A 24,912-nucleotide genomic window follows, 5' to 3' on the forward strand; every position below is an offset into this window, starting at 1 on the left:
TGGGGCTCTCCCCCCCCCCACCATGGTATCAGTGATGGGGCTCTCCCCCCCTCTTCCCCCCCCCCCCCATGGTGTCAGTGATGGGGCTCTCCCCCCCCCCCCCCATGGTGTCAGTGATGGGGCTCCCCCCCCCCCCCCCCATGGTGTCAGTGATGGGGCTCTCCCCCCCCCCCCCCCATGGTGTCAGTGATGGGGCTCTCCCCCCCCCCCCCCCCATGGTGTCAGTGATGGGGCTCTCCCCCCCCCCACCATGGTGTCAGTGATGGGGCTCTCCCCCCCTCCCCCCCCCCCCCCCCATGGTGTCAGTGATGGGGCTCTCCCCCCCCCATGGTGTCAGTGATGGGGCTCTCCCCCCCTCTCCCCCCTCTCTCTCTCTCTCTCTCTCTGGAGCCGGAAATGATGTTGTGTTGAAGCCGGAACCAGGAAGTGCAGCCCCGCCCTGAGCCACAGACACACAGAGGGACACAGAGGGACACAGACCCCCACACACAGCCCCACACAGACCCCCACACACAGCCCCACACAGACCCCCACACACAGCCCCCGGAGCCGCCGCCATGATCCTCCTGGAGATAAACAACCGCATCATCGAGGAGACGCTCAGCCTCAAACTGGACAACGCGCTGACGGGGTACAGGGCCTCTCCCCCCCCCCCACCCCCCCACAGGGCCGCTCCCCCCACCACACCCCCCACCCCCCCACAGGGCCGCTCCCCCCCACACACCCCCACACCCCCCACAGGGCCGCTCCCCCCCACACCCCCACACCCCCCCACAGGGCCGCTCCCCCCCCACAGGGCCGCTCCCCCCACCACACCCCCCCACCCCACAGAGCCGCTCCCCCCCCCCCCCCATAGGGCCGCTCCCCCGCAACCCCCCCCCTGGGGACTGAGGGCTGAGGTTGGGGTCTGAGGCCTGAGGGTGGGGCTGAGGCCTGAGGTGGGGCGGGGGGTGGGGGCTGAGGCCTGAGGGTGGGGGCTGAGGCCTGAGGTGGGGGCGGGGGGTGGGGGCTGAGGCCTGAGGTGGGGGCTGAGGGCTGAGGTGGGGGCGGGGGTGGGGCTGAGGGCTGAGGGTGGGGCTGAGGTGGGGGCTGAGGCCTGAGGTGGGGGCTGAGGGCTGAGGCCTGAGGTGGGGGCGGGGGGTGGGGGCTGAGGGCTGAGGCCGGGGCTGGGACCCGGGGCCGGGCTTTTGGAGCTGATGGTTTAGGGGAAGGTCGGGGTGTGGTCCGGGTGGAGGCTGTGCTGCCTGTTCTTCCCATTCCCCCCTTTCCAGCCCCTCGACTCCCCCGCAAGTGTCTGGCAGACGGGGTCCATTGGGATCTGTTTCCCTTTAAGCGCTCGGGGACGCCGTATAAGTGCAAGTTGTTATTGTTGTTTCCCTTTAGACGTTCCAATGGATTCTGCCTCTCCGGCTCCCACCCTCTCGCCAGCCCCAGTGTTCCTGATGTCCCCGCTAACAGTCCCGGCTCCGATTTCTGTACTGACCTGCCCGCTCCCTCCGCTCAGTGGGCCCCAGTCTGACCCACATCCCTCTGGGACTCCATCCCGGAACCCCTCCACCTCGCCCCCTCCCCTCCCTTGCCTTCTTCAAGGCACGCCTCAAGACCTTCCTCTTTGTCTGTGCCTTGGGTCACCCTCCTACCCCTGCTCTCCACCTCTCCTGATCATAACCCCCAGCTCGGGTGCAGATCCTTGGCTGTCCAGCACCTTGGAGACGTCCTCCCAACGTGAAAGGCGCCGTGTAAATGCAATTTGTTGTGAAGGGGTTAATGGCCGAGTGAGTGACATTAGGGAGTCCACATTGTTCCCATTTTCTGTCATCTCAGTGAATCGTTGTCTTAAAAGCCCTGTTTCCTTGTCCCTCCCATTGATCTCAGTCTGGCTCACTCGCTGGTGCCCGCACACACACGTCTGGGTGAAAGGGAGTCGGTTGGAGTCCCGCGTTGGGGATGTGGAGCTCACAGTCCAGGCTTAATAGTAAATACAGGGAAGGCTGACTACCAGGCATGACAGCCTCCCACTCTGCCACTCCCAGCTCCCCTGCACAATACACAGCGATGGCTGGGATCAGCTACTGGGCTTGACGTTAATGTGGTGAGACACACAGTGGGTCTAGGAGCGAGGGAGGAGTGTAAACAGGAAAGTATGAACAGGACTGTAGGCCGCTCAGTGCCTCGAGCCTGTCCGCCACTCTATAAGATCATGGCTGATCTGGACCTTAACTCCAATTTACCTGTGTTATCAGTCAGGGCCCCTCATCAGTCCAGGCATTACCTGAATGGTGTCTGGCCAGAGAGAGTCTATGTAGTCTCTGGGTCAGTGAGTGAGCTGACAAACTGAATAGTTCTTTCTCTTTCTACAGCAACAAGCCTGACACAGTGGAAGTCACGTTTGCAGGTAAGATCGAGGCTCAGGGAACCTCCGAGCTGTGTTGTGCAGACAGGCATCAGCCGGGCTCATTGGGTAGCACTTGCCTCTGAATCAGAAGATTGTGGGTCCATTCCCCGAAGGTAATAATCCCTTCAAAAAAAGAAAAAACGTGAAGAAGAAATAATTTGGTCACTCAATCCACAACTGTTTGTGGGACGCTGCTGTGCCCAATTGCTGCTGCGTTTCGCCCACAAAATATAGTCACTCATTTTAGAGTATGTTCTGTGAAGCGCTTTGAGACTTCTCAAATATGTGATAAGGTGTTGTATCAAATGCAAGGATTATTATTAAGTTGGTCCTGTGAACCCATACAGTGTAGGGCCAGGCTGACACTTCAATGAAGTGCTGGAGGGGTGGGGGCTGCAATGTTGGAGATGCCGTCCTTCAGATGAGATCAAAAACTGAGGTCCCGAGGGCTTCACTATTTGAAAAGAGGAAGGGTTTCTCTTGGTGTCCTAGCCAACAATCCCCTCAAATGGGGGTGGTGGGGGGGTGGGGGTTAACATGGCTTCTCCCCAGGATCAAGTGAAAACTGTTATTTCCGCTGCAGATTTTGATGGCGTCCTTTATCACATCTCCAACCCCAATGGGGACAAGACCAAAGTCATGATCAGCATCTCCCTCAAGTTCTACAAGGAGCTGCAGGACCATGGGGCTGACGAGGTGAGAGACATGCACTGTTTGTTTGTGTGGTGTGTGAGGGTGTGGAGAGGGGGCTGTGAGCGTGTGGGAGGGGGCTGTGAGCGTGTGGGGAGGCAGAGGGTAGCTCTATTATGTCACGTACTGTAAGGCAGGTCTGGTTGAGTCAGTGCTGTCAGCCAGTGGGAATGTCAACACCAACCATCAGCTGCCCAGAGCAGTGATCAACCACATGTCTCCCCCAGTGGGCAGCCTCTGTCCCACCGGAGAGAGCCAGGGGTGACGTGCCAGTGTATAACCTGGTGTGAGCAGAGCTGAGGATTCCCCGTCTCTCAAACTGATGTAGGTGTTTGGATTCCAAAAGGCATCTGGTCACTCAGAGGCTTGTCAGGGTTTGGGATTCATTCCAACCAGCAGCCACTGAGGCCGGATCAAAGTGGAAGGGGCTAAGGAGCCGGGGAGCAGTGAGAAAGGGAGCAAGTGGGTGGGAAACTGAGTGGTGGGGAGTGGGGTGAGTGGGAGTGGGGAGAGAGAGAGTTGGGTTAGTAATAAGGAGATGACACGTTGCTGACGGGAGGAGCATGTGAGTTCCTGTGCCTGGGATTGTGAGACCCTCACAGAGTGAGGAAGTGTGCAGATCAGGGCGTGAGAGACGTGCACAGGCGTGTGGTTAGAGCTGCCGCTGTGACAAGCTTCTCGAGCTGCTGCCTTTTATGGTATGTTTACTGTATTGGAAATAATGTCGAGGTTCCTCTTAAACAGGAAGCTCTGACTCTCCATGAGTTAATCTTACGCTGAGCAGCCAGCAGAGCACACTGCAGACCACAGGCTCCCTCACTAACCCACTCCCAAGTTAATGCCCCTCACAACCCCACCCAAGGCGTTCAGGGCACCGGCCCTGAATCACCACCCACCACCGCCCACCTGGACCTCTCCCCACCGATCTCAGCCCGGGTTAGAGACAGAGCAATGTCCTTACTACACTGTCCGTCCACACGCCCAGTGAACACATTGCCTTCAGCTGGATGTCTGTGTTCTGTTACGGCCACCCTTTGCCCGAGACATTAGACCAAGCTCCTGTCTGCCCTGTGTAGATGAAGGTTGAAGGTCGAATTCAAGATCCTCATCCTCACCTACAAGGCCATTCACGGCCTCGCTCCCTCCTACCTCTCCGACCTACTATCCCCCTACCTACCTGCCCGTACCCTCCGTTCCTCTGGCTCCGGTCTGCTCCACGTCCCCCGCCCCAACCGCCCTACCATCGGTGGCCGGGCCTTCAGCCTCTCAGCCCCGAGGCTCTGGAACTCTATCCCCAGTGCCTTCGCCGCTTCCTCCCTTTCCTCCTTCAAGGCCGGTCTCAAGACCTTTCTCTTTGACCTTCAGCCTTCAGCTCCACTCTCGACTCTCTGCCCCCTCCTCGCTCCCTCCCTTCCCTCCCCTCACCCTGACCATCTCCCCCCCAATGCTCGGGTCCCGACCCAACTGTACAGCGCCTTGGGACATCCTCCCGACGTGAAAGGCGCTCTATAAATGCAATCTTGTTGTTGTTGTCCTGCAGAGCTGTTGGAAAAGAGAAGGGCATTTCTCTCTCCCAGTCCTGGTCAAAACTCCCTCAGAATAGTAACACATTTACCTCATTGTTATCTAATATCTTGCTGTATATAAAATGCCTGCCACATTTGCCTACAAATTACACAGTCATGTCAGGACAGCGACTATAATAGTTTCTTTATAGTGTGAAACATCCCTTTGAGTGGCTGCAGGAAGTAGGTCGCCAAACCACAGTGAGTGCAGACCAGAGGCTTTGATCTCTGTTTGGTGCAAGGAAGGTTTCACTGAACTTTCGTTTGAGTCCCTGGCGGACAGCAAGGCTGGTATTATGGTAAATCCTCAGCTCAGTGTACCAGCGAGCGGAGACCAGAGCTTTCCTTCCACCAGTCTCAGCTCGGATTAGAGACACAGCAATGCCCTTCCTACACTGTGTCCCCACTCCCAGGTCAGAGTTAGAGACACAGTAAAGCTCCCTCTACACTGCGTCTGTCCACACTCCCAGGTCAGGGTTAGAGACACAGTAAAGCTCCCATTACACTGTCTGTCCACACTCCCAGATCAAGCCTGGATGGAACAAATGTTAATGTACCTCTCTCTCTCTCTCTCTCTCTGTGCAGTTACTGAAGCGTGTGTATGGCACTTATCTCACATCTCCTGAAGCAGGTAATATTGGTTACTAAGCTGCTGTGTGTAAGACTCTCAGTGCTCTGGCCCTCACTCCTGTTCCCAGCCCAGTGTCTGTGTCTCCCTCAGGCTATAATGTGTCGTTGCTGATTGACCTGGAGAACATCCCGGCTAACAGGGAGGAGCTGGTGCACCAGGCCGGCATGCTGAAGAGGAACTGCTTCGCCTCGGTCTTTGAGAAGTATTTCAACTTCCAGGCCGACGGCAAGGAGGTGGAGAGCAGAGCCGTCATCCACTACAGGGAGGACGAGACATTGTGAGTGACACGGCTCAATACCCTACACTGTCCATCCCGATCAGCCACACACTCTCTCTCGCTCTCTCTCACTGTGCGTCCACACTCCCAGGTCAGGGTTAGAGACACAGTAAAGCTCCTCTACACTGTGTGTCCACACTCCCAGGTCAGGGTTAGAGACGCAGTAAAGCTCCTCTACACTGCGCGCCCACACTCCCAGGTCATCCACAGCATTGCTTAACAATAATAATCCTTGTATTGCATCTGTCACACACACTCTCTCTCCCTCTCTCTCTCTCTCTCTCACACCCTCTATCCCATTCTCTTACTGTCACTCTCTCACTGTCCCTCTCTCTCTCTCTCGCAGTGAGCAGCCTCAGTAACATCTCCCCTTGTTGTAGGTATGTGGAGGCCAAGAAGGACCGAGTGACTGTGGTTTTCAGCACAGTCTTCAAGGACGATGACGATGTGGTGATTGGGAAAGTCTTCATGCAGGTACAGCCCGCGGGGGTGGGGGGGGCTACAGCCCGCGGTGGGTGGTGGGGGCTACAGCCCACGGTGGGGGGGTCTACAGCCTGCGGGGTGGGTGGGGGGGAGCTATAGCCAGCGGTGGGGGGGGGAGCTATAGCCCGCGGGGGAGGGAGTGGGGGGAGCTACAGCCCGTGGTGGGGCGGGGCTACAGCCTGCGGTGGGGTGGGGTGGTGGGGGAAGCCTGCACATGGGGGTTGAGGAAGTACAACCCGTGGGGAAGGGGGCAGGACTTGTCTGTTCTCAGTGTGTCTCTCCCTTGCTCATGTTCTTCCCTCCCACTCCCCGAGTGTAGGAGTTTAAGGAGGGCCGCCGAGCCAGCCACACGGCCCCCCAGGTTCTGTTTAACCACCGGGAGCCCCCACTGGAGCTGAAGGACACAGACGCTGCTGTGGGCGACAACATCGGATACATCACCTTCGGTGGGTGAGGGGGAGGGGCAACCCAAGACTGTGTGTGTGTGTGTGTGTGTGTGTGTGTGTGAGACTGCGTGTGGGAGAGAGACTATGTGTGTGTGAGACAGAGAGTGCGCACGCGGGAGACTGTGTGTGTGTGCGTTTGATCCCAGGTCGGTGTGTGACCTGTGCTGTGTTTGACAGTGTTGTTCCCGCGACACACCAGCCCCAACACCCGAGACAACACCATCAACCTGATCCACACCTTCAGGGACTATCTGCACTACCATATCAAGTGCTCCAAGGTACCGGGGGGGGCGGGGTGGGTGCTGCTCACTTGCTCTCTATCTCTCTTCCTTTCTCTCTCTCACACACTCTCTGCCTCTCACACACTCTCTGCCTCTCACACTCTCTCTGTCTCTCACCCTCTCTCTGTCTCACACACTCTGCCTCTCACCCTCTCTCTGTCTCTCACCCTCTCTCTGTCTCTCACCCTCTCTCTGTCTCTCACCCTCTCTCTGTCTCTCACCCTTTTTCTGCCTCTCACACTTTGTCTGCCTCTCACCCTCTCTCTGTCTCTCACCCTCTCTCTGCCTCTCACCCTCTCTCTGTCTCTCACCCTCTCTCTGTCTCTCACCCTCTCTCTGTCTCTCACCCTCTCTCTGCCTCTCACCCTCTCTCTGCCTCTCACCCTCTCTCTGCCTCTCACCCTCTCTCTGCCTCTCACCCTCTCTCTGCCCCTCACACACTCTCTGCCTCTCACACACTCTCTGCCTCTCACACACTCTCTGTCTCCCACACTTTGTCTGTCTCTCTCAGATAATCTCTCACACACTCACATTCTCTCTCACACTCTCTCTCTCTCAGGCGTACATCCACACGAGGATGAGGGCTAAAACCTCAGATTTCCTGAAGGTGCTGAACCGAGCTCGCCCAGACGCCGAGAAAAAAGAAATGAAAACCATGTCGTAAGTATCAGCCCTCACACCGCCCGTGGGTAAACTGTGGGTAAACCTCAGGCAGTGAGGGAAGCTGTTGGCACCTGTTAATTGTGAATGAAACCTGGATTGAGGATCTTCCCCAGATCTCAGCAGTTGGATCTCACTGGGTCTGGTTGTGATTCCACTAACCCCACCCGGGGCTTGTCTCAGGGTCAGGGACAGGAGCTGCTCCAGCTATTACTCAGAGCTCAGGCCTGGAGCCTGGAGGCCTCACACACCAGCTGTTCTTGGGGCTCACATTCCTCTGTGTCAGTGGTTCAGCCTCACTGGGAATCGCAGCTCAACCAAAAGCTTTGTTGCTTCATGTCTGGGCACCCGGTCTGGCAGGGGGGTCACTAACATGGTCTGTACGGGGGTCACTGTCACAGATTTCTGTTTCTGTTTGTCTGTCTCTGAGTATCTCTGTCTGTCTCTGTGATTCTGCCTGCCTGTGCCTGTCTCTGCCTGTAGCTGCCTCTCTCTGCCTGTACCTGCCTGTCTCTGTCTGCCTTTGCCTGTCACATTTCCTTGCCTGCGCCCTGCCTGTTTGTTGGCTGCCATGTTGCTGTTTGTTCCCTGCAGGTTGCTGCGCTCCAGGCTGTTCCCTAACTATGTCCAGCAGAGTGCGTTTGGAGATAGTCCAATCGTTTCACTGCCAACACACTGGACAGACAGTGCAGTACAGCCGAGGGCGAGGGCCACTGATAGACACTCGCGTGAGTGACAGCCAGAGAGAGAGAGAGAGAGAGGCTAGTGCTGGTGCAGTAACAACAACAACTTGTATTGATATAGTGGCCCTCACACAGGGCAGCGTATCAGAGCTTGAAATCAGCAAAGATACAAAGCAGGTATCTAGGAGCCAGCGAGCTCCTGAGCAGGTCTGCGGGGGCTTCAGGTACCAGGGGCCCCTACACAGCGGCCATCTTCAAGTGTGCGGGGCTGTGGGGGGTGGGGGAGGGAGGGTGTGAGACGAGGGATGATGACACAAAGGCCGAATTGCAGAGCCGGGGCCCCAGGTGGTTCTCAGGTCTGGGCTCAGTGACAAAACTCCTGAAGCGACTCATTAGTCTGACCTCATCTGTCTCCACCTGTCGTCCAGCTGGTAACCACACACGCACACACACTGCCCCCCCCCTCCCAACCACACACACATGCTGCCCCACCCCCACCATGCGCACACACTGCCCCCCACCCCACACATGCACGCGCACACACTGCCCCCCACACACACACTGTATCCCCCACACACACAAACACATGTACTGTTCCCGTGTCACTGTTGTACAGTAAATGCTGTTAGCTTGTGGTTGGCAGAGCCTCACTGACAGTGGCTTTAAATGTGGTGTCACAGTCGCTCTCACTGGTGACTGTGGCTACTCTCTGCCGCTCGTGTCTGAATCTCACTCCATCCTCTCCCTCCACAGGGGCAAGACTTTTTCAGTCCGATAATCGGATGTCAGGCCGTTACTAGCAGGAGCTGTGACCGCACTCGCTGGGCTCGGAGCCTGTGTGGGGGGCAGTTCCCTGGCCCCCCACCGCACCCCAGAGAATCTCCGAGGCCTTGTGAGAATTTGAGCTGTGGCTCCAGCCAGACCCCAACGTGATTAAAAGCTTTGTCTCCTGATCAAACCCCTCTCTTCCCCCATCTCCCTGCTCCTCTGCTGTCGCTGGCTTCACCCAGAGCCGTGAGCCTGAGTGCAACAAATCTGCCAATAAATCGTTCTCAGACAATATAACCATGTGTTCTCCAGGCCTGCTCCATTCTCCAGCGTTAAACAATGAGGACCGGTCTCATACACATGGTCTGTATTCCCCTGAGTTTAGAAGGTTGAGGGGTTTAAAATCTAATTGAGGTGTTTAAAATGATAAAGGGGTTGGACAGTGTAGCCTACAAACTATTTCCTCTGGTGATGCGGGGGGGGGGGGGTGTTGGGAGTCTAGAACAAGGGGGGCATCATCTGAAAATCAGAGCCAGGACATTTAGGAGTGAAATCGGGGGCAGTTTTTCACACACACAAAGAGGATGGGAATCTGTAACTCTCCCTCCCCCAAAGGGCTGTAGATTATGGCTGGATCCACTCACATTGTCCAGACTGAGGTGATAGATCAGTGGATCAAGAGATAAATCCAGGGTTACGGGGCAAAGGCGGGTAAATGAAGTTGAGGCTGAATGGCCTGTTACTGTGTTCCAGACTTGCTGCTTGTCAGAAGCTCTGAGTAGGGAGAACTCTTGACAAGTATAAGCTGGCGACTGGGAGGATCTGAAAGAGAATTTAGGAGGAACAACTTCCCGCAGAGGGTAGTGAGAGTGTGGAACTCGCTGCCTGAAGCAACGGTTGAAAGATAATGTAGATATATTCAAGAGGAGACTGGACCTTCACATGAAGGAGAGGGGAATAGAGGGTGTGGGAGGGGGAGTATAAACACGGCACAGACTGGCTGGGCTGAGTGGTTTGTTTCCGTGCTGTATAGTCTGTGTAGATCTATGTAACCCAGGAAGGCTCTTTCTCAAGCCTGTCACCAAACCACCTGATGATGGGAATGGGCTTCTGCCTCACAGTCAGGTCAGCCTTCAGGCTGTCAGTATGTGGGTGACTTTGTGCACAATTCAATCAGACTGGGGTATGGCCAGTCACTGGCTGAGGAGGAGAGTGACTGAGCCGAGACTGACAAACAGGCAATTTTACCAGGAACTTTTATTCAAAAGTTTTTACACTGTTAGTGAGCAGTGAGTGTGAGGTGGTTACAGTGTTAGTGAGCAATGAGTGAGCGGTTACAGTGTTAGTGAGCAGCAAATGTGAGCAGTTACTCTTAGTGAGTGGTTAGTGTTAGTGAGTGGTTAGTGTTAGTGAATGTGAGCGGTTAGTGTTAGTGAGTGTGAGCAGTTAGTATTCGCACAAGTGTCACACACTTAACAGCTCACACTCACTCTGCTCCTCCTGTAGTGCACAGGCTAATCACAAGAATTGCACACTCACTGCTCACACTCACTCCGCCTATGTTACACACTCACTCTGTTTGACACGCAGGCAGGATATTTGAGGGCAGCTGTCCGCTCATGCTGACTTCATTGGACATTGTGAATGCTCTCGGAGATGAGACCCTCCTATGGCCAGGTAATCAAAGCTGCCCCCCCCACCCTCCCAGAGCCTCCTCCCCACCCTTCCTGATCCGTAGCCCCGCTGCCTCGCCCCCCTCCCTTGCCTCCTTCAAGACCTATCTCAAGACCTTCTTTTTCGACCGTGCCTTCGGTCACCCTCCCACCCCCCCTTGCCTTCCACCCCTGATATCTGTGAGTTGGTTTTGGATGGGGAGATGGTGTTGATGACTATTTGTGTGCTTGTCTCCAGGTCACGAGTACGCACAGGACAATCTGCTATTTGCTGCTTCAGTTGAGCCAAAGAACGTAGCTGTGTTTAACAAGTTGGATTGGGTAATAGCTCGCAGGCAAGAGAAGCTTGGCACAGTGAGTAGTTGCCAGGTCCTCGGCCTCCTCTGCCACCTCCTCCCCATCATGGAGTCCTGTAGCGTAGTCATTAGAGTGCTCACCTCACAAGCCAGAGGACCCGGGTTCGATTCCCGGGCAGGTCAGGGCGAAATCTTAGGCAAGTTTCCTTACTCCACACTGTTTACCAGCAGTAAGTAGGAACCTGGTTGTTAGTCGATTGGCGGATCGCTTTACAGTGTTAATATCTTAAAAATAACTCAATCCACGACTGTTTGTGGGAAGCTGCTGTGTGCAATTGGCTGCCGAGTTTCGCCCACAAAACACTCAGTCAATTAATGTTACAGTATATTTGGTGAAGGGCTTTGAGATGTCTCAATGTGATAAGGCGCTATATCATATGCAAGGATTATTATTATATTATAAGATGCCCCCCCGTGTCCTCACCTCCCCAGCATCATCTCACACACAGCCATGTGGTGAACGACCACTTCACATGGAGGATTGTCGGCCAAGATGCCGAGAGAGAAATTCCTTTCTCTTTCCCATGGTGTCCTGGGATCTTTAACGTCTGCCTGAACAGATAGACGGGGACTTCGTTACCATTTCATCCCAAGGACGGTACTTTCCACAGTGCGGTGCAGTGCAGGAGCGTCAGCCCTGACAATGAACTCAGAGACCACCTACTCGGGTCCTCAAACCCACCATCTTCTCACCTAGGTTTTAAGAATTGTTTTGTCCCAGTAGGCACAGTCGAAGAGGAAGATCTTCAGGCATGACCTGAAGATGGGGAAGGAAATGGTAAGGCGGTGGGATAGAGGGAGAGTGTTCCAGAATTTCAGGGCGTAGTGGCTGAAAGTATGGCCACCATTGTTAATGTAATGTATCTTCATGGTGGAACGTCACAATGAATGGTGTGCCCGGTGAGCAGGCTGGTGTGGAGGGTTCTAACTCTGTGCTGTGCCTTTGCTTTCCCCCAGTGCCCGTCCACCATCCGGGAGGAGAAGGAGTACAACCCTTTCCTGCGGACACACTGCCCCGACCTGCAGCAGGCGCTGGGGGTGCAGCGGGGGACCGGTGAGGACCCCCACGCTTTCAGGGCCCGCGTGCTGGAGGAGGTGCGCAAGCGTAAGGACTATTTCAACTGCAGATAGCAGTCTAAGCAAGCCCCCATCCCACCTCTCTGCCCAACCCTCCTCTCTGCCCCTCTCTCTGTGCCTCACTCTCTCTATCCCTCTCTCTCTGCTCCCCTCTCCCTGCCTCTCGCTTTTTCTCTCTCTCCTCCCCTTCTCTCTCAGCCCCCTCTCTCTGCCTCTGCCCCTCCCAGCCATCTCCGTGTACAGGAGAAAGTGAGCAACGGTGACACGGAGAGTTATAGGAACTGTGAACGAGACTGTGAACTCGCCATCGCCGGAGAATAGTGAGCGATACTGCCGTGAGATGTGCTTCTGCTCTGCCTCGCCACTGTCACTGTGAACATCCAGCTTGATGTGAAGACAGGAAATACCAGGTGCCAGTGTGTGAGCGGCATCTCTCAGACCTGGTTACCTGTGACGTACAACAGAGAAAGCTAAAAGCCGCATTGGTGTATCTGCCTCACTTTATTCATGGGCAAGCCAAGCCTCCAGGGCGGTGTGCTTGTGAATGTGTGGGCAGCTCTGGCAAAGATCAGTACTGGCAGTGCCCGCCTCAGTGTGCTGGGGGGGCAGTGAGGGGTTTAACTTACTGTATAATAGTAAAAATAATCCTGGTATTTAATACAGCTCCTGTAATGTCAAAATTAATCCCTCCGTCTCGCCCCATCCTCCTCATCTTCCCATCGCACCTGAAGACTTTCAATTTCACCTGTGTCTATGGTCCTCCTCAATGCCTGGCAAGCTGTTTGCTGTTACAGAGGGAGTGGAGAGAGAGTGTGCCACAGTCTGATCTGGTTACATTTACCCACTTGTCTTCAAACGACGACAGACACTAACATCTATTTGTACTGTGACACCAAGTCCAGCAATGAGGCACTCTGGAGCGAGATGCCTAATGTTCACTTCCCCCTGATGGCATTTTCTGGGCAATCCCATTCCCTCACCTGTTTCCTCACCAGCTGTTCATGTCAACAGCTGTGCAATAGCATTTAAATAGGTCCCTTAAAATATTACCCATGCAAGCACGGAGTGTGTTTATACACTGTACAGTGTGATCTCTGACTGTGAAAGGTATAAACACACACAGTGACAATCATATTGACGCAGGTACTGTGTAGTGTGATGTGAGAGTATAATGTATTATTACTGAGCTAGGAAATCAAGTTCCAGTGCGATTAATCTGCTGCTTATAAGGACATAAGAAATTCTAGACGAGAAAAAAAACAAGGTCCGTCTAATTAGTTTCCCACCTTCCTGGCGGTCGCAGAATGAGTGATTTCCTGTGTGTGGTCGCCTCTGTGGCTTTGACACCATGTTTACTATCTGCCGAGGGTGACATAAGCCTGACAATATGGTGGTGATTTCTGGGAGAGCTGTTAAGAGGAAGGACAGTTTTCCACGCAGTTTTTGAGCGGTTTATATTGGACGGTTAGTAGCAATGACCATGCACTTTTGGGATTCCTGTGTAATCTCATAACATTAAACCACTGTCATATCCTCCCCTGATGTATTTTCTTGCTGTGACGTGCTGGTGTATTGAGACATACGCCACAAGACAGAACCGCTTGCCTATTGTCACTGTTGTTTGCTTCTCACGGTCCTACAGTCCAATTCCACAACAGCAGGCCATTCACCCCAGAGAGACATTTGCACCAGTTTGTTGAATAGCAGCCCTCTGACTCCATTTTCCTGCCTTATCCCATACCCTTCAGCACCGTCCCCCCAGTGTCTCAGCTCTTTAATCAATATAATACAGCGTTACATTTGTACAGCGTTTTTCACGTCGGGAGGATGTGCCAAGGTGCAGGGATGTCCTCAAGAGTAAACAACCCAGAGTTTAGGTTGAATCAATAACAATAATATTAATCCTTGCATTTGATACAGTACCTTATCATGTCTCAAAGCTCTTCACAGAAAATACTGTAAAGTGAATTGACTGTATATTTGTGGGCGAACGCGGCAGCCAATTGCGCACAGCAATGTCCCACAAACAGTCGTGGAATGAGTGACCAAATTTTTAAAAAGGGGATTATTACCCTCAGAAAAGCGATCCACCAATCGACTAACAACCGGGTTCTTGTTTACTGCTGGGTAACCAGCGTGGAGAGAAAGGAAACTTAGCCAACGCTTGCAACGTGAGTGCTCTAACCACTGAGTTACGGTGACTGCACATTTAGACACAGAGTTAGGGTTTTTCCACTCACAATTCGGTTCAGGGACTTTGGAAGATAAGTTAATGGGCTTTTGGCGCCAAGAGAACAAAAGCTTCCCGAGGAGAGAATCGGTTTTGCTGAAAGCAGAGAAAGCATCTAAATTAGGGACGGTTTTAATCGAGTTAAAGAAGATTTTCGATTGATGGATAAGTCAGTACCAAGTGAACCTCTGTTATAAGTGCTTTCAGGACGAGGTGTCAGAAAGCTACAGCGCCTCGAGACGTCCTTCCGACGTGAAAGGCGCTATATCAAATGCAAGGATTATTATTATTATTATTACAGCGCCTCGGGACGTCCTCCCGACGTGAAAGGCGCCTCACAAATGTAATCTTGTTGTTTTATAACCGCGCGGTTCGGTTACACGGCACCGCCCTGGACGTGGGAAGGATGTCCCCGGGCGCCGGACAGTCGGGGGCTCGGGGGGGGGGGGGGGGGTCACACTGACACGTCGCCGCGTGGAATGTTTCCCTGCGATTTGCAGGTCAAGCCTTCGCCGAGTGAATCGTTGAGAGGTAAAAATAGTATAGGGGTGTGTGAAAAAAATTAGGGGAATGAACGGGATCAGAGTAAAGAGCCCCGGGGTGGGGGTGGGGGGGGGTCTGGTGTTGTGCTTGTTGCTATGGTAACGCAGGCGGTGTGAGGTCGCCAATGGAGCTGTTTGGCGTTGCCATGGCGCCCGGGGGGGGGGGGGTCCTGTGGCTCGAGCGGCGGCGGTTGGAGCGGCGGGAGCGCGAGGCGGCGGCGGACGGGCGGGCGGTGAGCAGCCAACCCGTCACACACACACCCACACACAGACACACACACACACCCACACACACCCCCACACACAGACACACACACGGCCTCCTCCTCACCTTCCCCTGAGGGCGCCGCGGGGAACCGCCTTCCCCTCGCCAGGGCCCGGCCGCCATGCTGCCCCGCGGGGTAGCCATGGTGACGGCCATGGCGGCCCATCGCCAGCCAGGCCCCGCCCCCCGCTCTCCGCCCATTGGTCGAGCGGATTGCCAATCGCCCGTCGTGCCCGCCCTCGCTCTCGCTGATTGGTTTAAACGTTGTCAATCTTAGATCCATACAATGTTCCGGCACAGGAGGCCATTCGGCCCATCGAGTCTGTGCGGCTCTTTGACAGAGCGTCACTCTCACTGACCCCAATCACCAGCTTTCCCCCCATAACCCCACAAACCGTCTTCCCCGATACCTGTCCAGTTCTCTCTTAAAAGCTGTTATGGAATCGGACTTCACTGCCCTTTCGGGCGGATCATTCCAAATTCCAACAACTCGCTGAGTGAAAACATTTCTTCTAACCTCCCCTCTGCTTCTTTTGGTGATATCTTCAGACTGTGACCACGAGTCACAGACACACCTACCAGCGGAAACAGCTTTTCCCTATCGCCTGTCGAAACCTTTCATGATCTTGAAGACCTCTATCAGGTCCCCACGTAACCTTCTCTGCTCTAATGGGAAAAGTCCTAACTTCTCCACTGTCCTCATAGCTAAGGTTCCCCATTCCTGGTATCATTCTCGTGAATCTCCTCTGTACCCTTTCCAGTGCCTTAATGTCCTTCCTGAGGTAAGGTGCCCAGAACTGGACGCAGTACTCCAGCTGAGGCCTAACCAGTGTTTGTACAGATTAACCATAACCCCTACTCTTATACTCTATACCCTACTAATAAAGCTCAGTACACCAAATGCCCTTTTTACTGCCCTTTGTACCTGCCCCACTACCTTTAATGATTCACTTACTTGAACGCCCAGATCTCTCTGTACGTTCACCCCCCCCTTAAGATTGAGCTCCAAGTCTATATTGCCTCCTATCATTTTTCCTCCCTAAGTGTATCACCTCACACTTATCCACATTGAAATCCATCTGCCACATGTCAGCCCATTCCACCATTCTGTGTATGTCTGCCTGCAGTCCGTCACAATTTTCTTCACTATTTACTACCCGACCTAACTTTGTATCACCTGCAAACTTGGAAATAGTGCTCCCTGTGCCCAAGTCCAGATCATTAATATATATTAGAAAGAGCAGTGGTCCCAATACCGATCCCTGGGGGACACCGCTGTACACCTCCTTCCATTGCGAGAAACACCCATTAACCACCACCCTCTGCTTTCTGTCACTCAGCCAGTTCCTAATCCAAACTGACATTGTCCCCTTAATACCGGGGACCTCTAATTTTTTTATTAATCTCTTATGCAGTACTGTGTCAAAATCTTATTCCGTGTGTAAAAAAAAGCAGCTTTATCCCAATTTATAACAACAACAACTTACCTTTATATCGCGCCCTTGACGCCGAGCCGGGGGGGGGGGGGGGAAGGGATGGGGAAGGTGACCATCAGTAACAATCATAATGATAATCTCTACGTTTGATACGGCGCCTTATCATCAGGTCCTTCCGAGACGTCTCGAAGCGCTTCACAGAACACACGCTGTGAAGTGCAGTGACTGTATTTCATCAGCAAAACGTCCGCAATGTCATGACGCAGCGAGATATCCATGCGTAGGCGGCACCCGCGCAAAATGTACAGCCAATTCACTTTACAGTATCATCTGTCAAGCGCTTTGAGACGTCTGGAAAGCGTGGTAAGATGCCGTATCAAATGCAAGGGATTGTTATTATGTGGAACTCACAGCCTGGTCTAGATACTCTTCAGCATAGACCTTCCTCTTTGACCGTGCCTACGGTCACCTTCCCCCAGCCCCGCCACGATCAAGCACTCTGGGATGCTACCCTGCGTGAGGGGCGCTATGTATAAATTGTTGTAATATTGCGTTCGATGCTCCACATGGCACCATGATCAAGATACTCGTTACTGGCATTGTGAAGCACTCTTGAGATGTTTTCTCAGGTGAAGGACATTGTATAAATGCAATTTCTTGTTGTTGATCAGACACAATTCTTTGGTCCTGTGTTGTAGGAAAGATAGCAGCTTGCAATGGCATCGACAGAGAATGATCAAGAAATGGATGAACAGGCAGAGCAGCCAGAACAGGAAGTACAGGCAGAGGAGGAACAAGCGGAGGTGATACAACCGGAGGAACAGACGGAGCAGTCAGAACCAGAGGAACAGATGGAACAATCAGACCAGGAGGAGGAGCCAGAAGTATCAGACAAGTTGGAGATAGCAAAGCTCCTGGCGATGGTGGAAAACGCAGCAGTGGCCGAGCAGTCAGACTTGGTGAAGGTCTCAGAGGAGGAAAAGTTCTCAGAGCAGGAGAAGTTCTCAGAGCAGGAGAAGTTCTCAGAGCAGGAGAAGTTCTCAGAGCAGGAGAAGTTCATAGAGACCTGGGTCCCTCCAGAAGAGCCAGCCAAGCCTTTGCCAAAGGCCAGTCCAGGAGCCATCAACTTCCTGGCCTCCATCAGTGAGTGGCTTCAACCCACAACCATCTGACTGAGTGAGGCCTGTACACAGTGATCAGACCCCAAGAGGGGAGGGGGCTGTTATTCTATAAATACTCCCCTGAAACATGGATTAGATTCCAGCCTGTAACTCCCTCCTACCCCAGGATTCTATATGTACCCCCCACCCCATGGAAAGGGTAAATTATCCCCTACACTTAGCTTGGTTCTGTGCAGCGAGGTAGAGCTGTCAGGACAGTGCTCTGCCTGGCCTGCCCTACTGTACTGTTGCTGTGTGTTGATAGTGCCGGAGACGGAGAGGCCCTTTATGATGTGTTAACCTGTTTTGGTTGCAGAGATCGATAATTTCAACTTACTGCTGTTCCCGGATTCCCTGGTGACTGTCACGGACGCGGGGAAGGAGGTGGGTGAGTTTAAAGTCACCCTGAAGCAAGCCCTGTTCAGAGGAGAACGTGGTTTCTACATCCAGGCTAGCAGCCATGGAACCATTGATGGGGTTCCTTGTGGCACCTCCATCACAGGTGAGACTGCGGTATAACAATAATAATAATCCTTGCATTTGATATGGCATATTAATACACCTTTGGGAAGTCTCAAAGCGCTTCACAGAATATACTGTAAAGTGAATTGATTGTATATTTTGTGGGCGAAACGCAGCAGCCAATTGTGCACAGCAGTGTCCCACAAACAGTCGTGGATTGAGTGACCAAATTTTTTTTAAAAAAGGGATTACTACTCCCGGATAACAACCAGGTTCCTACTTACTGCTGGTAAACAGAGGCGTGTGTGTGGAGTAAGGAAACTTGCCTAAAGTTTCATCCTGCCCTAGAATTGAACCCAGGTCCTCTCGTTTGCGAGCAAGTGCGCTAACCACTATGCTACAGGCACGCACCTAGCGCACTCTGTGCCGTCCTGTGGTGCAGTGGTTAGTGGTGTGGCAGGCAGGCTGGGGGACATGGAACAGGCCACATTTAAAGCCCTTCACAATCTTTCTCGTCCCTTCCTCTGTGACCTTCTAAAACTTTACCAAAACACAAAATACTGCAGACACTGGAAATCTAAAAATAAAAACAGAAGTCACTGGGAACACTCAGCAGGTCAGGCAGCATCTATGGAGAAAGAAAAGTGAGTCAATGTTTCGGGTCTACGACCCTTCATCAGAACGACCCTTTTCATGCCCCTGTTCTGACTAAGGGTCGTGGACCTGAAACGTTGACTCACTTTCCTCTCTCCGTAGATGCTGCCTGACCTGCTGAGTGTTCCCAGCGACTTCTGTTTTTGTTTTTAACCAACCTGCCTGCTCCCTGCCTGCTCGCTCTCTGTGGTTGCCCATCACCGGCCCCCTCACTATACAGCACCGAGTGACAAGTCACACACTTTGTTTTACAGGTTATGTCACCAGGCAACTTGAAACCCTGAGGCAGCAGAACCACGAGTATATTAAGGTAGTTACACCTTACCGGACACCTTTATTGTACACTAATATTGTCTGACTTGCCAACCTCTGCCGGCAGCTTTTCTCTGCTCCCTGGACAACTCACATTTACCCAGCGCCTTCACACAGGATCGCAGGGCGTTGACACGTGGAGGACATCTGCCCTTGCCCTGTGCCGTCTCCTCATCCATACACAGGCCAACATTCCCCAGTCTCCTCTCACACACTGCACCTTACACTTAGGGTTGGGGGGCTCTGGGAGTGGCCTTGGCTGGGACCTCTGGCTAATGATCAGGAGCAGAAACCCAGGCTTGTGTCTCCCCTCCCTTCTCCAGGTAAAGGATTTCCCTCTGGATAAGAAGATCATCTTCGAAAAGCAAGGCAGCATGTTTGTGGTGCAGAGAACTGTAACTGAAGGGGAGGTAAGCACTGAGGATATACACAGCACTTCGGTCATATACTACTACTACTAATCCTTGTATTTGATGCAGCGCCTTATCACCTCATCGAGATGTCTCAAGCGCTTCACAGATTATACTGTAAAGTGAGTTGACTGTATTTTGTGGGCGCCTCGCTATCAGCAGTGAATCAAAGCCAGCGATGTTATATTGTGTTATGCTGTGTGCTGACAGGAGGTGAAGAACACACAGCGGGTGTATAAGTGGGAGGACATGGAGGGGCTAATCTCGGAGGCTGCTAACCTGCTGCTGCTCCGGCTGCTAAACAAGTACGGCATCATCCCCGACAACATGCGCTTCCTGGCCCTCGACACTGAGCTCCAGCTCAGTACCTGCACCTATGTGAGTGCCACTGGACTGCACCACACAGGCGGGAGATGGTGGGATTCTGTCTCACTCGCTGACCTCTCTGTTCTCACTGACCTCTCTCGTCTCACTAACCTCACTCGCTGACCTCACTCGCTGACCTCTCTGTTCTCACTGACCTCTCTCGCTTACCTCTCTCGCTGACCTCTCCCGTCTCCCTGACCTCTCTCCCTGACCTCTCTCGCTGACAGACTAACCTAGGCACCAAAATGATGAGGATTGGGAGTGACAGGGTGGAGGTCTTTGGGATTCAGCGGACAATTCACTCGGAAGATGATCTTCCCTTGTGCTGGCAATCCTACTTCCTGGTAGACGGGTGAGTGAGTGCTGGTTCATAGGATTGCTTCAGCGCTATCCTCGGGGTGGGAGGAGGGGTAAGTGGGGTCATGTTTGGTAATGGAATGTCGGAATCAAGCCCCCCCTCTGTGACGGTCTCTCTCTCACCCCCCACTCTGTGACGGTCTCTAGTCCAGTTCCTGAGCCAGGAGGGGCCGCAGTATCCCAGGTCACTCACTGCTGATGACAGCACAGCCTGGCCCGGCTCATCAGCAGGACCAGGAAGGGCCAACCAGTCACCAGGAATCCTCCTCCTCAGCTCCTGTTAACCCTGCAAACCTTATTGGGTTAACAGGGTGGGAAAGCTTGCCAGACACTGCAAGTTTTTCAAAGGAAGTGGGGGGTGCGGGGAGGGGCTGATGCCAGGACACTAAACGCATTTAAGAACCAGGCCATGTAGATAGTCCGGCAGAGAGGACTTATGGAGGGATGAGATGGGGATAGGCTGAAGGGTTGTATTGGGGACCGAGTGTCAATGGGAATGTGATGTGTGGCTCAGTGTAAGGTCTCAGGCTACCTGCTGACAGACTTGCCCTGTGTGTTACAGGCACCTGGCGAGCCGTATTCAGGTGGGCTCCCCTGTGGTCATGCTGCTGCTGCAGAACATCACTACAGTCAGGAAAGGTACAGCTTTTGCTGTCTGTGTCCCTCTGTGACCCAGCCCCCACGCACTCCCGCATCTCTGTCACTCTCTCTCTCTCTCTCGCGCATGCTCTCATCATCACTCTCGCTTACTCTCACACTCTTATCTCTCTCAGTCTCACTGCCTGACCCTCGTCACTTCCACCTCACCACGTTACAGCCATCATTCTCTGATCCCTCCCAAATACCCCTCCCTGCCGTTCAGTGGCTCTGGATTGCACCTGGGTTGGTGATCATACCGTCCCCATGAGGGGGCTGAGAGTATCACTGAGCACATGTGTATGCTCACTGGGCGTGCGTGTGTATGTTTGTGCCCTGAGCAGACGTGTTCGAGCTGAGTAGGTGTGAATGTGTATGAACACAGAGTGAGTGTATGGTATTAGTGAGCAGTGGCTGCTGATGGTGTTTCCCTCACTGTACAGAGGAGCAGGAGCTGAAACCCACCTTTAAAAAGAAGCCACTCAATCTGGAGGAGGACATGCAGCTGTATTCCCGGTTCCTCGACAAAACGGTAACCAGGGGGCAGCGGGGCTAGGAGTGAGGGTGAGGGATGGGGAGTGGGGGGCCTTGGGGAGTGAGGGCAGGGGTGAGTGGGAGCTGGGGGTGGTGAGTGGGGAGGCTGGGGGAGTGAGGGCTGAGGGGTTGTCAAGTCCTGGGCTGGGGATGTACTGGGAAGCCTTCTGTGTGCTGTACATTACAGGAGGAGTTGAAGGCTGACCACAGCTCCTATATCAGGCACCACCCAGAGCTGAGGGCCCTGATTGCTGACTTCCTGCAGTTCCTGCTCCTCAGGAAGCCCGAGGACGTGGTGACCTTTGCGGCCGAGTACTTCACGTCTTTCTCCTCCAAGGGCGTCGAGGAGAACGTCTACCTCAGCTCCCAGAAGTCCAGTCCCTTCAGGAAAAAGATATCCTTTTAAAGTTAGTTCGGGTAAATAATAAAACATTCAATCCTGAGAACCTTTCTGGCTCAATGATGGTCAGCTCCCTGCACAAAGACAAACAACAACAAACTGCATGTATGCAGCGCTGTTAATGTCTGGAGGACAGTCCCCACCTCCCATCACACCAACACCTTGCCCATGCCCCCCCCCCCAGCACTGCCCTGCCCAGTTCCCCTCCACCCAGCAGTGCCCCGCCCTGCCCAGGTCCCCCAGCACTCCCCCGTCCTGCCCAGGGACGACAGGGCCTGGCTGGCACAGGCTGAGGCCTGGGGGAGATCAGGGGGATCAGGAGAGCAGTTTTCACACTAACTGCAGTGTCTAATTGCAGACACAGAGCACTCACTGAATAGCTCCACAACATCTTCCCCTATCGCCACCCCAGCTCTGCCTCTCACCCCTTCCTCTGAACCTAGAAATGGATGACACACACGGTCAGAGGCATTCGGCAGATTTTTTTCCATGTGAGTGTTTCCTCCAACAAAACACAATCTAGGCTGAACTCCACTACTCTCTAACCTCACTGCCTCTCCATGTGCGTATCCAATTCTCTCTGAAATACATCAGTAATCTCTCCCAGGCACTCTCACCCCCTGACCAGGTCACCATATTAGTTTGATGAAGAATGCCCTTCAACCCATTTGACGTAATCCGACCACAATATCCAGGTTGGTGAGAGCCAAAGCTTGGGGATCCCAGAGGGTATGTTGGGGTAACTGCTTAAGTCTAACCAACTAAAGCCACATAGCTTGCCATTGAGAACATTCTCTGGCAAGCTTTCCTGCTGCTTGTCCAGCTAGAACCAGGTCAAGATCCTCATCCTCACCTACAAGGCCATTCACGGCCTTGCTCCCTCCTACCTCACCGACCTACTATCTCCCAACTTACCTGCCCGTACCCTCTGTTCCTCTGGCACCGGTCTGCTCCCCTTCCCCCGCCCCAACCGCCCTACCATCGGTGGCCTTCAGCCTCAGCCCCGAGGCTCTGGAACTCCATCCCCAGTGCCTTCGCCGCTTCCTCCCTTTCCTCCTTCGAGGCCAGTCTCAAGACCTTTCTCTTTGACCGTGCCTTCAGCTCCCCTCTCGACTCTCTACCCCCTCGCTCTCTCCCTTCCCTCCCCTCCCCCTGACCATTTCCCCCCTCCTCGCTCCCTCCCTTCCCTCCTCTCACCCTGACCATTTCCCCCCAATGCTCGGGTCCTGACCCAACTGTCCAGCGCCTTGGGACGTCCTCCCGATGTGAAATGCGCTCAATAAATGCAACCTTGTTGTTGTAGAACCACCCTATCTGTTAGAGCTTTGGCTGCAAGGCTAACAGGAGCTGAGTAGGAGGATTGCCTGCCCCCAGTGACTGGTCAGCCCGTCCAAATCCTGCTGATGAGTCAGGCTGGGCTGTGCTGTCATCAGCAGTGAGTGCCCTGGAATACTTTGGCTCAGGAACCGGACTAGAGACCGTCAGAGACTTGGTTTGATTCCAACATTCTGTTGCTAAGCTCATCTTGTAGCCAGTTTAGCCCTGAGGAGACACTACTTACCCACCCACCTCGAGAAGGACCAATCCTCTCGAGTTAGTCTTGATCTCAAGCTTCTCCCCCCCCACCCTTCGAATTGCCGACCAGTGGATGGAGTTTCTCACCATTATTCCCTCTCAATATGGATAGCACCTCACTCATATCACCATCAATCTTCTCTTCTCCAACATGTGGAGCCCTCTTAACTACTGCTCGTAGCTTTGTCCTCTCATCTCCTGCCTCAGCCTGTGACACTCCGCTGCCCCCCACTCCTCCTTGTCTGAGAGCCTGTCTCTGTCTCTCTGACCAGCCACCACTAGGAATCCCGACCCTCACATGCACACAATAATTTAGGGAAGCCCGCTGTATCATGCAAGTTGCTTTTGTTTCTACCTTGTGTTGCTGATAATATTACCATCAGTTACTTCCTCAGCGATGGGCTGGAGCAGGTCCTGGCTTAGCCAGTTTGGGTGGAGATGTCACTGTGTGTAAGGTCAGCCCAGTGACAATCCAGAGCTTCCCGTCTGTCAGACGATGGGAGGTCACATACATCATGATCTCCACAGCCTTTATATAAGATATGGCAATTGGTGTCACTCAATCCCAAAAAACTAGTGTCACTTGGTCCACTCCAAACAATGAGCTCAAGATTTAGCTGGGAATGTAAGATAGAGAATGTGGGAAGAGTCCGACCAGAGGGTGTGGGATGATACTAGACCAGGAGATGGTTAATTCAGGTAATGAAGAAATTAGAAAGAGCCACCTCACACTTCAGGAAGAGGTTAATGGTGGAGGGCAGAATCAGATCCCAAAGGAGAGGCCATCAGAGCACAAATAACCTGCACCTTGTGTTGGTGTCAGCCTGGCTCAGTCATTCACTCACTCTCACTTCCGAGTCAGGAGGTTGTGGGTTCAAGCCCTACTTCTCCAAGGGCCTTTGAGCTCTGTGTCAGCTGACACGAATGCAGTTCTGAGAGAATGCTGCAGTTAAAGATGCCATCCTTCAGATGGACATGAAACTGAGATCCTGTCTGTACCTAAAAGATCCCATTGATTTTCAAGAGAAGGGAGATTCTCCCTGTGTCCTAGTCACCCACCCCACAGATAAACTGGGGGCTTGCTGGCTCTGTAGGGCGTTGCTATGTACAGATTGGCAGCTATGAGGCTCTTTGAGACATTGAACAATGATATGAGACATTACAAATTGTATGATTATTAATTAACTAACAATAAATAGTGATCTCGAATGAACTCTTGCTGCCCCAGTCCTGAGGTTCAGCACACGACATCAGGTACAGAGATCTCAAGAAATGGCTGAAGATGGTCCAAAGGTATTGACTGCCGCTCCCTCTCCATTAACATCCAGACACCAATAACTCTGTCTTACTGGCTCTGAGTCCCCAAGATCAATGAATCTCCTTTGCTTTTCCACCTGAAGCCCCTTGTCCCTTACTAATCTCCTTCTTCCCATCACTCTGCTCCCAGCACCTTACTAATCTCTTACCCCACCCAGTTACTCACTCCTTGTCTCTGCTCGGGAGCCTGTGTTCAAATGTTAAATGTACAAAATTTACAATAGCCCAAAGGGGTTTTCATTTACTATCATTAAAGTTGAAATAAAATGAA

At 53.3% G+C, this 24,912-nt stretch overlaps 3 protein-coding genes and 1 non-coding gene across 5 annotated transcripts in view; all 4 read left to right on the forward strand.

Annotated features, from left to right (window-relative positions):
- Window positions 1–12,101, forward strand: part of pnkd (PNKD metallo-beta-lactamase domain containing) — a 17,226-nt gene extending 5,125 nt beyond the window's left edge. Inside the window, exons 7-9 of the mRNA XM_042336169.1 lie at window positions 10,470–10,556; window positions 10,791–10,906; window positions 11,866–12,101. Coding sequence (XP_042192103.1) covers window positions 10,470–10,556; window positions 10,791–10,906; window positions 11,866–12,039 — 377 coding nt within the window. The 3' untranslated portion in view covers window positions 12,040–12,101. The remainder of the gene's footprint in view (window positions 1–10,469; window positions 10,557–10,790; window positions 10,907–11,865) is intronic.
- Window positions 449–9,176, forward strand: arpc2 (actin related protein 2/3 complex, subunit 2). Of its 2 annotated transcripts, NM_001292440.1 has the most exon segments (11): window positions 449–472; window positions 521–631; window positions 2,361–2,395; window positions 2,979–3,091; window positions 5,236–5,281; window positions 5,372–5,558; window positions 5,939–6,032; window positions 6,361–6,487; window positions 6,665–6,765; window positions 7,328–7,428; window positions 8,865–9,172. In NM_001292440.1, coding segments are annotated over 10 exon segments (903 nt in total). In that variant the 5' UTR covers window positions 449–472; window positions 521–557; the 3' UTR covers window positions 8,890–9,172.
- On the forward strand, window positions 8,409–8,519 carry LOC121849420. The gene has a single exon (XR_006085221.1). It is a non-coding gene; the product is annotated as a small nucleolar RNA SNORD89 (small nucleolar RNA).
- A 2,854-nt stretch (window positions 12,102–14,955) lies between the features above and the next one.
- Window positions 14,956–24,912, forward strand: LOC103189795 (ciliogenesis associated TTC17 interacting protein). Its single transcript, XM_042336569.1, has 11 exons — window positions 14,956–14,990; window positions 17,157–17,601; window positions 17,935–18,120; window positions 18,989–19,044; window positions 19,370–19,456; window positions 19,667–19,834; window positions 20,050–20,174; window positions 20,742–20,818; window positions 21,259–21,347; window positions 21,537–21,743; window positions 24,520–24,912. Exons 2-11 carry the CDS (start codon window positions 17,175–17,177, stop codon window positions 24,556–24,558), a joined length of 1,461 nt encoding a protein of 486 aa, XP_042192503.1. The 5' UTR covers window positions 14,956–14,990; window positions 17,157–17,174; the 3' UTR covers window positions 24,559–24,912.

This window comes from Callorhinchus milii, unplaced genomic scaffold (genome assembly GCF_018977255.1).
Source record: "Callorhinchus milii isolate IMCB2004 unplaced genomic scaffold, IMCB_Cmil_1.0 Scaffold6, whole genome shotgun sequence".
NCBI lineage: Eukaryota > Metazoa > Chordata > Chondrichthyes > Chimaeriformes > Callorhinchidae > Callorhinchus > Callorhinchus milii.